General features: G+C 40.6%; 1 protein-coding gene across 2 annotated transcripts in view; it reads left to right on the top strand.

The window, feature by feature from the left end:
- The window catches only part of TBL1XR1 (TBL1X/Y related 1), a 108,471-nt gene that overhangs the window by 73,575 nt on the left and 20,525 nt on the right, over positions 1 to 14,371 (top strand). For both annotated transcript variants that reach the window (XM_059478829.1, XM_059478828.1), the window contains one exon: positions 12,574 to 12,676. In XM_059478829.1, the coding sequence (XP_059334812.1) occupies positions 12,619 to 12,676 (58 nt within the window). In that variant the 5' untranslated portion in view covers positions 12,574 to 12,618. The remainder of the gene's footprint in view (positions 1 to 12,573; positions 12,677 to 14,371) is intronic.

Genomic DNA, 14,371 nt, shown 5'->3' with positions numbered 1-14,371 from the left:
AGATACTTGCAGGCTTGGAAAACAATCTGTCCCTTGTGGCAGAGTTCCTGGGGGTGAGGTGCGTTTGTCAGAGCTGCCTGTGGGCCCACCAGGGTCACTGCTCTGCCCCTCTCGTCCCTTGCTTGTCACCTCACCTGAAAGGACCATGAGAACAGAATGGTGACCCAGGAATAATGCCCAGTCTTTCATTTTGTAAAAGTAAAGCAGCATTCTGCGCTGACCCCTGTGGCCCCTACCCCACCTCTGGCCACTTTCCCAGGCTGTCTCAGGAACACACTCCTCCCTCCCTCCTGCCTCGGCAGCTCTAAGATGTTACTGCTGCTTTATTCCTCTATTACTTCATGATAAATCACACCACCATTGCGGACTGACATACAGAGCAGTGAAAAAAGAAATGGGAATTTCTACATTGGTCTCACATTCCTGATATTTTCAGTTGCAGATGGAAAATAGGATGAGCAGAGTGACAGTGCTGTGTCACTGCCTGGGACAGTGAATCAGGGCTGTCTGCTGCTGCAGTCACTGATGTTCCTCAGTGGCCATGCCCAATAGCAGGGCTGACATCATGGGTATTCCTTCCCTACTATTTGATTTAAGTTTAACAAATAAGAGCTTTGCCTCTTTGAATACCAAAAATAATTGCCAGACAGTGTTTGTTTCTTAATTTCTTTCTTGGCTTTTGAGGGATAGGTCTTGGTAGGAAGTAGCCACAAAAGGCAAGAACATCATATCCTGTTCTTCTTTAGAAATAATTCTGATATGGCACCTAGTGATCTAGATGCTTCTGGAAAATGTAGCTGCCTAACTTTAAAGTTCACCTGAAATTAAATCTTTAAATTCACCAAAGTGAATACAGTTGGTTTCTGATCCACTTCACAGGCCTTTTTTCTGAAATAAATTCGTAAGTGTTAAATTTGTTTTAATTAGTACATCTTTTTTTAAAATGACGAACATCTGATTTAATATTTTTTCCCTGCTAATTGGTCTTTAACTATTGAAAAAAAACCTTAGGTGAAGATGGTTTTGTACTGCCCTTTTGCACCTGATGCTGTTTACACTGGTAACTGATTTCTGTCATTTGTCCTCAGACACTGCAGTTTGATTATTCCTGAACAAAAACGTGCTGCAGTTCTAAGATGGCTTCTTAAAGACCCAGAGCTGTGGTTTGCACTTTTTCATACTGGTGTTGCTTATGGTTTTATTTCAGAATAAGATGGTGTATGAGGAAAGGAGGCTTTTTCTGCAGATCAGCAGCCAGTAGGGCAGGGATGGTGCAGGAGAGTGGGAGTAGACATGGCTCTTGGAGATTCACATGTATTCTGGTTTTGCATTCATGTGACCAATTGCAGAAACACTTTATCTGGGACTTTTGGTTTGGCAAAAACTGGGCGGGGGGGGGGGGTCCACTTTTTTCAAGATCCTGCACTCATAATGGTTATTTACCTGCAGATTCCCACAGGCTCATTTCAGGCTGCTGTAGTGAACAGAGGTGGATGTGAAACTGCTTGGGCAAAGCAAAGAGTTGAGTTTTTAATCTGAGGGTAAACTTTCTTAAGCTTTCTTTAAATCTCCATTCATGCATAATGCTGCAGTCAGTTGTGAGTTACACGTCTTTAAATCTCTTGAGGTGAGCATATTGGGGCTAGAAGAACTTGTCATTTTACATTTAATTTATTCCAGCCTTTAGGATCTGTTTCATGGCTGTGGAAAAGTTTGAATACTAAATATGATGAATGTTAGCCTATATTTTCAATACCAAATTCTGCTGGCCAACTGCATTAGATTTTTAGCATGTTTAATATATGGGTAAATGGAGAAAAGCAGTGTATTTCTGCTATTAATGTTCACCAGTACCTGTTTGCCATTAATCCACAACTCATGAGTAATACTGACCTTATTCTAAGAAGTCAGAGGTATTCAAGGTTTTTTTTCTTAAAAAAATCCACAACAAGCCCCAGCATTGTTAGTAAAGCTAATTAATTGTTTTCCCTGTCCAAAGGGTGCTGTATTCTTTTTCTTCATCCCAAATTTAAAAATAGATTAAGAAATCTGGCCTCTTCTTCAGTAAGTAGCAGGTTCTGATGTAGTTGCTCTTGAGCTGATTCTGTGATTAATGGCCTCTAAAGCTGGAAATTATCTTTCCTTGTTAACAGTTCATATTTTCTTGACTTGAAATTTCAATAAATTGTAACTAAAGGATCTTCTCTATGTCCTGTGGGGTTGTTAGGTTGGATTTTTTTTCCTTTTTCACCCCATTAAGGTATTCCCTCATGGGGGTTTTGTGTTTCATCCTTAATTTTTCAGAAACCCAGGACTCAGAGCAGTTGGTGTTCAACAAGACACCTGCCTCAGGAAAAGAATTGGCAGCTTTTATGCATCACAAAGGAATTTCAGAAAAATTATTTATTCCCAAATTAGATTCTGCCAGAGTACATAATTCCAAAACTTCTTTTCTCATGGGAAAGGCATAAAAGCCTAGTCTTAACTATGGGGAAATAAGCTGGGTTTATTTGCGTTTAGAATGGATCAAAGCCTCCTCAAGACCTGTTCTGTGCACTGAGCACCTCCTCACTGCCTCTGTCTTTTTCATACATGTATATCCTCAACACTGCTGGAGCCGTACTGTGCCGGATAAACCCTGATGTTTTCAAAAATAATGTAGGGGTTGGGAAGGATGCTCACACACACACACAGAGCATCCTTCCACTCCAGGAAATGCTTCTCCTGCTCCATTTACATGGTCAGTATTATTTATGGAGTAGTTCTGTCAACTTTTTACACTGAAAATAATACCTACACTGGCAAATAACTGTGTGGGTGATTAAAAAGCTGAGATGAGAGTGTTCAGGCTCAGACCTGAGGGGCAGGGTGAATGAGGGAGTGGATCCTTTGTTGGGAAAGGTCGTGTTCACAGTCAGTGCCCAGACTGATGCATGTTTTGCTTGCAGTTTTAATATGGTTGCTCACCAGGGAAGAGGAACGAGTTCCCAAAGACCTGCAGAAATTTAATGTGGTTACCCAAGTAATGATATCAACCTTAATACAACCCAGAAATACAGTGTTTTGCAAAAAGGCCTATTCCAACACCATCAGGCAGAAGTGGCCACCAGTGAGTGTTTCCAAACATGGACTCCAGAGGATTCACTGCCCTCAGAACTGCTGGGCAAGGGCTGCTCGGATCCCTGCAGGCTCAGCCTTGCAAGTCGCAGTCACACCACAGAGCACAATTTGGAGTCTTTTTATTTTGCTGCTGGTTGTGCAAAAATTCTAGATGTGCAGTCTGGCACTGACTTGATCAGGGAGATGCCCAGCTAACACGCTGTGCTGAGCTGTAGGCAGCAGCCTGGCCAGAGAGGAGGTGCTGGTTGGCTCTGCAGACCTGCTCTGGTCCCAGCTTCTGCCCCTGTTCAGGTGCTGGGAGCTCAGAGCAGTGCTTGGTTACTCTGTGCAGGTGTCACTCTGAATCACCTCGAATTCCTGTTGTTATGGCAACATTAAAAAGCTTCCTTATCAGGAGTGAGGGAACCCATGCTGATAAATACCCTGAAGTGCATCAGACAATGGCCTTTCTCCTGCAGGCTGTTCAGGACATGACTCAGGGCACCAGGCTAAACAAACAAGGACAAATAAAATGAACAGGGTTTACTAGGACTAGAAAACACTGTTGTTGATTATGAATTGAATTTTTTTGTTTTCAACCAGCAGCATTTATTTGTGCAAAACGTTAGCAACTTGTGTCGTAATGGAATAGTAATGAAAGAAGGACACAGAAAAAGGAGGGACTGAAGGAGGCACAGCTGAATGCTCTGGGGAGATGGGATTAGGAGTGCAGAGTATGTGTAGGCAGTGCTTGGTGAGGAGGTGAAAACCAGGGCAAATGTGTGGCCACAGGCTTGAGATCGGATGTCAGATGAAGAGATGAAAGCTGGAGGATGGATCACCAGCTTGGGAGAGATAGCAGGGGCAGTGGGCAGAAGCTGCAGAAGGGTGACACTGTGTGCAAAGGGAAGAGGAGCCCATACAGCCATATGGAAAAACCCCAGTTGAGACAGGGCTGCTGTTGTAGGAGTGCAGAGATACCTTCCCACAGCTGCTTCTGGGAGCTACATCTGCTGTTTTATTACCAGCAGGTAGCAATGTAAATATTTTAATCATAACAAATAGAATCCATGCCAGGCTATACAATCACTAATCACCATTCCACAGTAAGATTTACAGAACACACAAAACTCCCCCAAAAAACCACAGACAGCTGAGAACTGACTAATTACAAAAGTCTGCCCAAACTGCAGCAGTTTTCCATGGAGAAATACGTGTCATTAGTTGGAGAATGAGTCTTGTTTTGTAAGCCATCAGCATCCAGCAGCAGCCTAGTGAAAAACTGTGTCACTGTTAGTGCACCAGTATCCATCAGCTCAAGCAATTGATGTAGATGTAATCACTGTCTCTAATAGAAATAAAGTCAGGGTAATGGAACATTGTCACAGGATCAATGTCTCCTGTTTTGAAAATAAACCCCCTCAGCTTTGCTTTTGCATTTATGTACCAGCAGGCGACCACATCATTCAATTCAATTGACACAGTCCCTTAGAGCCCTGAATGATCTATTGTGGGAACATCAGGAAGAACATATTGGAAAAAATGGAATGTTCCTGATCAGACTTACAGGCCATGTTATTTAGTGGGTTTTCTAGCAGTGAAAATGAGAATAAATCAAGTGAGAGCAGAAACTTAGCACGGTATGGAGATTTTTAACCCCGTTTAGCTGTTAATTTCTACAGGTTCTTGATCAAAAAGATTGAACCACAGCAGTTGTGTTTGTTTTCAGTGGTGGTGTTCACAAATAGAAAATCACTTTTGGATGTTGCCCCTCCCCTCCTTAGTCTCAGCAGAAGCCCTTGATGGGACTCATTTTGACTGACTCAAGGGCTCTTCTCAATCTGTTATTTTCTCAGAATTTTTTACACAGTTTGATCCAAGCGAGGTTTAATGGGTGTGCTCCCACATTCATCCATAATTAATTTCTTGCAAAGGCTTTAATGCGGCACAGAAGATCAGCAGCCCTGTAGTTGCATGCTTAAAACCAGGTGCATGCCAAAAAGGCATATAGAGGATTTTAAACAACGTTGCAGAAAAGGCTTTCCAGTTTTCACCTTTCTTGGACTTGATTCCAGCAGCTGTTCTGTGTCTAGATCCAGGCAGCATTAGCAGGCAGCTATTTTAGCACTTAGTAAAGCCATTGAGCAATTTCACAAAGCCTTCTTGAGACAGGGTCTAAATTTTGATTGCAGAAGTCTGTCTTTATTGGAATTAGGTATTCCTGAAGGACTGTAACTGTTTCAAGGGACATCCTTCTAATGGGCTAAGAATGGAAGCTGCAGAGCTTGTTTATGTTACCACTGTTCCTGAGATGCCCCTCTAATAAGGTGATTTTCCCTTTTTGAGGGACAGATGGACAGATGTCTGTCCCTGGAGGAATGCCAAGCATTTGTGTGGTGCTTCCTTCTCCATTACAGGGATATATTTAGCTCACAGAGTCTGGAATTTGGACCTTGCAGGTCATCTTGAGGTAATCCATGCTGGCCAAACCTTCACCAGTGCTCCCTCAGGTGATTCTGCTAATTCTGCTCATCAATCAGGACCAATCACTTTCTAATCAGTTTTACAAATGCCACATTTCCAGTTTTGCTGCCATAATCATCTGTCCAACTTGTGTGTGGGTAGGACAGTCTGACCCTGAAGGTCGACCCATCAAGCCACAGGTTCTTCCTTTCTAAAAATGCCTTTGATCTGAATTAGACAATTGATCCAGGAGCATTTCATAATGTTTAGCTATATTTCCTGGTATGTTCTGGTAATTATTCAAGTATTGGAAGAGGATGGTGGTTTAATTTTTAAACAACTATGTCTGGACAGTTTTCACTTAATCCCAGTTTGTCTCCATCAGGGAGCCTCAGCTCTGTGATTAAAATTCCTTCACTAAACAAGATGTTTGGGCTTGGGATCTTGTGGGGAGTCAGGGAGGGATGGCTTTCATGAAATAATCAAAAAATATTTTATAAGCAGCACTTACTGCTAGAGGTTTTATTGCATGTTCTGAGCAGCTGAGTTTGGCTTTTAAGTTATAAAGGAACATATTTGTGTCTGCAAACTATCAGGACTAGCTGCATTTCAGCAAGGTTGTGATTATCATGCAGGAGAGTTGTGCCTTTAAAGAGATGTCACAGAATCACAGAATGATTGGCATTGAAAGGAACCTCTGGAGATCCTTTAGTCCATCTGTGTCTACTTTCATTGTTACCCAGAGAGTTGAAAAGTCTTTAAAATACTATTAAACAATATGTCTTTATTATTCTGATACAGGAAATAAGGAGACTCTTCCCCAAACATAATTTCTTCTGGCGTTGCATTGTAATAATGAGCATTAAAAAGGTTTTAAGAACGTAAAGTGTTGAATAAAGTGTCAATACCACTGTATCTTTGGTCAGCCTAGGGATTTACAAAATGTGGCTGCCAAGAATCACTGCAAGATGCCCTATAGCTGTCCAGGAAGGTGTATTTTCAACTGCAGAAAGCCCAGAAGTTTGCAGCTCTGCAGCCTTAGCTGTGGAAACACAAAACTGGATGTGCTGTTGCTTGTGTCTGTGCTGTCACATCCGGAATTCCAGCTCCTGGGTCACACAGCATGGGACTTGGGGGAGGAGATGTGGAGTTCAGTAATTAAATACTACTTTGCTCTAGGCAAAATCAACAAACGGGCTTCATCTGCAGCATATTTTGTAACTGTACTCAGGACTGGGCTGCATTTTTCAGATAAGTAGACAGTAACTTACTTTTAGCCAAGGTTCTGGGCGATTTTGTGTTTTGTTGTGGGTTTTGTTTGTTTTTTATTTTTTTTTCCTTCTCCTCCCTTTCAGGGTTGTAATTCTTTTTCTTCAGAAGATTTCAGACTGGCTTTGTCATCTTGTATTCTTCATACTCTCAAATTGGCATGGAAAGGCAGAGACTGTTGCCATAAATTAGGTCACTAAAACTGAAGTACAGAATACAAATATTTATCGCCTGAGCTAAGGAAGGCAATTCAGATGAGGAAAGGAAAAGTTATTTTTTTTAGTGTTCAGAAATTAAGCTATATTCCTGAGGTTAAAAGCAAAGCAATAGAGTTAAACAATGAACATGAGAAACATCTCTTGGTTTAAATTACTAGAGGGAAAACTAGCAAAGCCTGATACGAGAAATCAGTAAGAAGGTTGATAAGATAAAATTACAGATAATTTTTGTGCAAGTGCACATCTGACATGTTATTAAATCTTAAACAAAAGGGCATTTACCTACTAGCAATTTAAAGACACAGGTAAAAATGCAGAAAATGAGAGCACTATTTTGAGATATTACAGAAAACACTTGGGCATTTAACTTGAAAAATGTTTTTCTTTTCATTCAGAATGATAGAATTTCTAACTGCAGATCATCAGATAGTAGGAAAACTTTACTAAGAGTTCAATTGCACTGTGCCCAATTCAATATTGGCTGGCATCACTCAAGTGAAGATGTGAAAGAGCAAATAGGAGTGTTTAGAGCAAGTAGTTGGTGCACTTGGAAGAAAAGTCAACCTTTGTTTTCTTTTTACAGTGTGACAAAATGTTCTTTTGATTGAAATTGGTATCTAATAAATTCTTACACAGAAGGATGTGCAACCCGAGTCATAGACTGCATGCTTAATATAAAGGAGCCACTAATTAATTTTATGAGTTTTCCTTTATAAAACATTTCTAAAGGGCTATGCAGAACTCTTCTTTGGATGTAAACTTAGGAATTTCCTCAGCCATTGGGAATGCACCCACCATGTTTTTTGGAGAAAGCTTTAGTAGAACAGCAGCCACGAGGAACAGTGTTTTGTGGTTTAAATTTCCAGTCCTGTAACCTGTGGTGGCTTTGGTATCTGAAAAAAATCCTGCTGAAACCTCACACATCCAGGAATTTGGTCTGAGTGGCTGGATTGAAACAGCACCCTGTGCTCTTTTCATTTTAATCATCATGGCCATTAAAACCAAGAAATACTCTTAAGCAACGATTGATAAAATGTCTATGTGCACGTATGCTTGCAAAATACTTGTCTGGATTTCTTGCAAAAGAGGAAAAAATAAAAGCTCTAATGGCAATATTTCTGTTGTAGGGGTTTTAGTGTTTCTGTAGCCAGACTTCTGTTTTCCATGGATAAATGTAGCAGTCTGTTTATGTCTGAACATTAGGCATTCTTCAGAGCTACCCAGAGCATTAGCTGCTCCCTTTAACATATCGTATCTGGTACCAAAATCATGATTGGTATGGTTTTGGGGAATTATTATTCACAGCAGCCTGTTAGGTTTTCCTGTTATCCTACCTATTGGGAATGTGTTGGAGCTCAACTACAACTGCAGAAATATCACTTTCTTAGGCTGTTATTTGATGATACAATAGCTCTAATTGTAGTGTAACTCCAGTATACATTATCAAATGGTGATTAAGAGATACCCAGTAATAATCTGATGTATAAACTTTCTCTGCCAGTTCAGGTTTGTCTGGAAAAAAATCCCTAAACAACTTAAAAATCCTATTAGGCCAGGAGCCATATCGAGTGGCATCTGTTCTCCAGCATTTGGCATGAACCTGGACAAGGAGTACAAAGCTAGCACAAACATGTGGAGTGGAATAATGATTTGTCAGAAGCACAGCCAGGTTTGCACTGTTGGGCACTGATTAGATCTGGTGTTGGTGAGAGTGGAATTCAGTCTCCTTTTTAATGGATTTTAGTTGTAGTTTTTGCCCCAGGTATGAAGTGTGTGAGTGATCCTCACGGGACAGAGGTGCTGGGGTGAGACCTGCCCTGTCTGCTCTGGGACAGGCACAGAAACACAGACACACTTCTGCCAGCTGGGAGCAAAGCCAGAGCTGGGGCTGTCTCTGGGATAGAAACCTCGTTTCCTTTGAAAAAAGTAGCTTCCAAATGATTTTTTGTGTGATTCCTGGCATGGAATGAGTGGGTCAGTTTGTTTAAAGCACGGGTGTGTGTCCTGTCTGCTCCTGACCTGTTACTGAGTAAATCTCAAGGCTAGCATCACTATAGACAGTTGGCTTTTATTGCTGATGTGTGTTATGCCTGATAAATTTTGGGACTTTAGGGACTTTCTGTAGCAGTCTTAAAAATTACCTGGGATATCTGGATGTTGTGCTGATTCTAACTAAGCAGCGGTGTTACAAACTGCAGGCCCATCCTCTGGGAAGGGAAATAAAACCTGGGAAGATGCCTGCTAAAATGGACTTTCTTTTGAGCAGGGAATATCGATCCTGGTGTGGTCCCATGAGCAATTTGAGCATCATTCATAAGCTCTCATGCCCATCCTTTTTTTACCTGTCAAGGGGGTATTTTATTTATTTATTTAATCCTGGTTTTAGCAGTGAGAAATCAGCTTCACATGCGCTGTGCCTGCTCCAGGGTGCAAAACAAAAGTAGAGGCAAGTGGGAGAGATTTCCTTTAAAAGCATAATTGGCTCTAAAACAGCAGTGTGGGTGCATCATACTTTACCATGTAATTCCACTGAATGTTTTGAGGAAGACCTGAAATGTTTCTAAGGGCAAGGAATAAAAAAGGGCCTTAAGGATCTCATCACATTTTTAGAATGGGTTTAGGACATAAAGCTGCAAATATCTTAAGATATTTTAATGGTCCCTATGCAAATAGGCTACAAATCTCAGACTGCTAGGAGTTACATGTTAACTTCTTACTTTTGTCTCATTTTTATGTGTCTTTTCAGTGATTTAATTTCTGCATATAAAATGAAGAGCAACGTTAATATCTATTAAAGTGTCCAAAATGAGTAGTTGATTGCTTGTGGAAATAGTGAATCTGGGGGGAATTAGTCAGCATTGATGAAGTAATTTTTTTAGGATGAGGGGTACGTGCATGGGTCCATTGTCACAAACAATGTGAGAGTTGGCAGCCTGGTGTTAATTCAGAGTGTGTAAAAGAGAAATAATTATTGTATCCTCTTCTACTGTATTTTCTCTTTAACCTGACATTTTGCTTTGGGTTGGAAGGAAGGTGGTTTGCTGCTCGTTCTTCTGACATTTCTCGTGTCACCTGGCTGTGGGACGCTGTCCCCAGGCTCTGCCTGAGCCGCAGGGCCTGGGGTTGGTGAAACACAGAAAAGCCCTTCCAGAAAATGTAAATGAGCATTGAAAACATGCAGAAAGCAGTATTTTGGTAAAACACGGGTACCTTCTGGCTTTCCAGTTTCAAGCCCCTCATCAGGCAAACATCAGGGTATTTATGGGACTGTTTCTGTGTTTTTCTGGTGGCCAGGGTGCCACAGCCGGTGCTGCAGTGCCACCTCCCGATGGCCAGGCAGGACCAGAGCTGTTTGTGCAAAACGCTGAGAGCCAGCCTTGGAAAAATGAGCCTCCTTTGATTCGGGTGGGGTGCACAACACTTCTGACAGACAAGCAAAACATTGGGGTTTTGTTTTTTTCCTTCAGCTACCCAGCTATGTAACAGGTGAATTGATGTGGCACCTGCACGGTTCTGCTTTGAGGGGGGAGCCCTCTTTATATAAATAATTCAGGACCTCTCTGTGTGACAAATAGCACTTTCATCAGATTTCTGTGGTTTGATCTATCGTTTTTTGGTGATGCAGCAAGATTTTGAAACTCAGTGACAGACCTGTGAAAGAAACACTGCCATTTGTGTGTGTGTGTGTACATAATGTAAAAAAACCTTCTTTATGAGGCTCTTTAAAGTTAATTACCTTCTCCTCTGAAGGAAAATATTGTTTCTCTTCCTACAGCATTTTTCTGTAAAAAACAGTCTTAAAGAAAGATAATTTGCTCCATGTATGGCAACAAAACTTAGCTAAATAAAATCAATGTTTGGTCCTGCACATGGTGGAATTGGTTGCTAATGCATGAAATGGCTAAAAATGCCATTCATTTTACATTCTGCTGAGTAAACAAGTCCTCAAAGTATTTAGTGAAGTTTGGCAGGGATGTCTTGTACCCCAGATGTGGCTGGGGCTGTGGAGGGGTGTGCTAGGGTTGGTATCAATGTACATTCCTGTACCAGTCATGTTGCACTTACTAGAAGTCATTGACTTGGGGCAGCTTTTTCCTTTAGAAATGATAATTATTTAAGTAGAACTGCAGTTTTATTTTTTTTGTTTCTTAAGAAACTAAAGCCATCTCCCCCACAGCATGGCTGTGAGCTGGGTGACCACATGCCTGGGGGCAGCTTTGGGGGATGTCCATGCGTGGTGTGAGGCAAATAAATTCATTTTCATACCCAAGTTCATCCTTTAGCCTCTAGTCATGAGGTCTTGAATTGTGTCTTGTATTCAACGCTTCAGCACTGGAGCAGCAGTGGCAAGTGGACTGTCCATGCAGCCATGTGGCTGGAGTTTTAGGAAAAGTCATTCTCTAGTACTTTTTTACATCAGATCCCAGGTAAAACTTTGTCAAATAACAGGGAGGTCACTTTGCCTTCTCAGACTCCAGTGTAGGAGAAGCAATGGGGTGGTCAGTTGGGTAAAAACCTGGGCAGGGTTGCTGATGGAAAGTGCTGGACAGATAATTGGAACAGGAGGTGGACATTATTTCATAAAATGCTCTGAAAGCTGATGTTTATGCTTGTTTACTTGGAAAGGTCAGAGTTTTCAGACATTCAGACATCATGAGAATGTTCTCAAAAATGATACTTTGAGTTAGAAAAAATACTGTATTCTGTCTCTTCATGTCTTAAAGACTGCTGTTTCCTCATATTTTCCAAGTTTATAATCAAAAGTATATATAATCTTATACATGATTTGTCTTTCTAAATATTTGCCATTACTAAAATCAAGAAAAAAATTGTGTGTGTGTAAATATATATCCTATCAATATTTTTGAAGCACTGATTGAAACCCTAGGGAAATGTTACTAAAATGAACTGTTTAAAGTTTGTTTCTAATGTCAAGAATTACTTTTGCAAAGCCAAAAGGTATGGCTGAGATGTTTTCTAATCTTCAGTGGGATTAGCTGGGCTTGTTTGAACAGACACTGTGATGTACCTCATACTGTTCTGCACCTTTTCACTAGAGCAGGAATACCTGAGAATTGGAGTAGATAAGAATGCAAAAGTGAGAACCTGCCTGGATGCCAATGTGAAACCAAATTTTGGTCTTTGTTAACCAGGCAGAGAGAGACCCGTGTTATAGGAAATGTGTTCCATAGCAGTAATGTAGATTGGATGAAACTTGATTATTTTTTAAAACCTGTGATAGGAAGCCTTTTTTAGTACTGGTATTACACAGAAGAGTTCCTCAGTCTATACCAACTTCCATCATATGAGAATCCAGCCTGTTAATATTTAATTTACTGACCTTTATTTTGTGGTGAGACAAATGACTTTTTAATGACACCAGTAGACTTATTTGCATTATAAAATAAAGCCATTGTCTATGCTGCCAGGGAGCTACTTACTTTATAAATATAGCATTTGTTGGGAAATACCTATTAGGTACTAAAAGTATTTAATTGACCTACTTTTTTTTTATTATTTGCAGGGTTGTGTCCTTTGTTGTGACCTCATGGTTTAACTGGGAATAAAGATGAGTATAAGCAGTGATGAGGTTAACTTCCTGGTATATAGATACTTGCAAGAGTCAGGTGAGTTTTTACAATTCTGGTTATTAAACAATGCATAATTTATTTGATCTTCATCTGCAACTGGCTTTAGCAAACACAGGCTCATTTAATTATTTTGCCAGTAGGCATGGATTCTGTCTGAACTGTTTCTTGGTGTTTCTTCTCAACAAGAGAGTGAATTCCTGCCAAGTTACCTCCTGTAACTTAATCAGATTTAGTCATTTGGAGTCTTCAGATGGCAGTCGAGCAGCCAAGGACTCACTCGATTGCTAAAATGCATTTTCCTGGAGATCACTTCTCCACAGGGTGATGATGGCACATTGCACCATTTTCTTCAAGGCTGCTTGAAGAAGAAAATAGAAAGATCAGCAAGATGCTGTTTTTTCCTGTTGTTTTGGAGTGATGGAGCTCCTGCCAGCTGGTCTTGTGTAGCCAAATTCCTTGCCTGAACATGACCCTGGGAGGGCAGATGTGGCTGAGTTTCAAAGGAAGAAGTGACAGCTGTGACTCTGACTTGTACCACTTGACTCTAAATAGAGATGAACAGATTTTTTTACAGGAATAACCCTTGGGGTTCCCAAAAGCCTCATCCCCTCCAGGACCTTTTTTTTTTTTTTTTGTTTTTGGAGGATCTTGTCCTTCTGAGTAGCCAGAATTTCCTGCTTCTTAGGAGCAATAGCAAAAGACACTTGAATATTGTCAGACATGAAAAGAAACCCTTTTCCTATCATATCCCTGCACACTGGCTGTGTCTGCACAACACAAGAATGCAGCAGTGCTCCCTTATTTTTAAAGCTTCCCCAGCCCAGTCAGATCAGCAGTTTGAGTTTGTGTTGCATGTTTGGGTTTCTAGATGCAGCCATATGGCTTCAGGGAGTTTTGTGGTGGTGGTTATTCGTGGAGCTCTGTAAGGGACAACATCATCTTTTACTCACAACTATGATATTGATTGCTTAACACAGCCTACATTTAGAATGGGAAGATCTGACTGGAAGTCAGGGCATGCCCCAGTAAATGAAAAAGTGATGATTTTCAGCTGTCAGGAGGGAATATGATCTCAGCAGTACATAAAAGAAGTCTGCATATTAAAGCAAAAATACACTTTAATCTTAAGACTGGAGTTTAAGAGATCAGCTTTAATGTATATACATATAGATATATAAGAAAATATACACATATTTCATATTTTACCTTGCTGTTTTAACTTTTGATTCATAGTTTTTGTTTAGTGATTGCTGATGGGTGGCTTCAGGCTTGTTGGAAATGCATTTGACTGATGCAACATATGTCCATTGCTCATGGATTTCCCAAATTGAGGAGAGGAGCACCAGAAGCAATGGTGGATGGCAGAGTTTACAGTTTCTGCTTGTCAAAAGAAAGCAAAACCTCATTTTTCTGCCTGAATTTTCTGAAAACTACTACACACTCTTGTTCCAGTTGCAGATTGCTTTTGTCATAGAAGCCAAACTTACAAAATTGCTTCATCTTCATTTGAAAGTTTGAAGGCAGCTTCTTGCTTACCTGACAGGGAAAAAGGAAAAAAAAAAAATAAAGTGGTTGAAGAAAAAATGCCATGACAATAGATAACTTGCTGAAACAACTATTTTTCTGTAGCTTAAATTCACTTTTTCAAGGTGATCAAATAAATAGCAAGCAGCTACCATTGCTGCACCATGTTTGCCACTTCTTTATCAGTGAGTGCACAGTGCTGATGTA

The sequence above is a fragment of the Ammospiza nelsoni genome, chromosome 10, assembly GCF_027579445.1.
Source record: "Ammospiza nelsoni isolate bAmmNel1 chromosome 10, bAmmNel1.pri, whole genome shotgun sequence".
Classification (NCBI taxonomy): domain Eukaryota; kingdom Metazoa; phylum Chordata; class Aves; order Passeriformes; family Passerellidae; genus Ammospiza; species Ammospiza nelsoni.
Note: the sequence above shows the minus strand (reverse complement) of the source record. Positions and strands in the feature narration are given on the sequence as shown.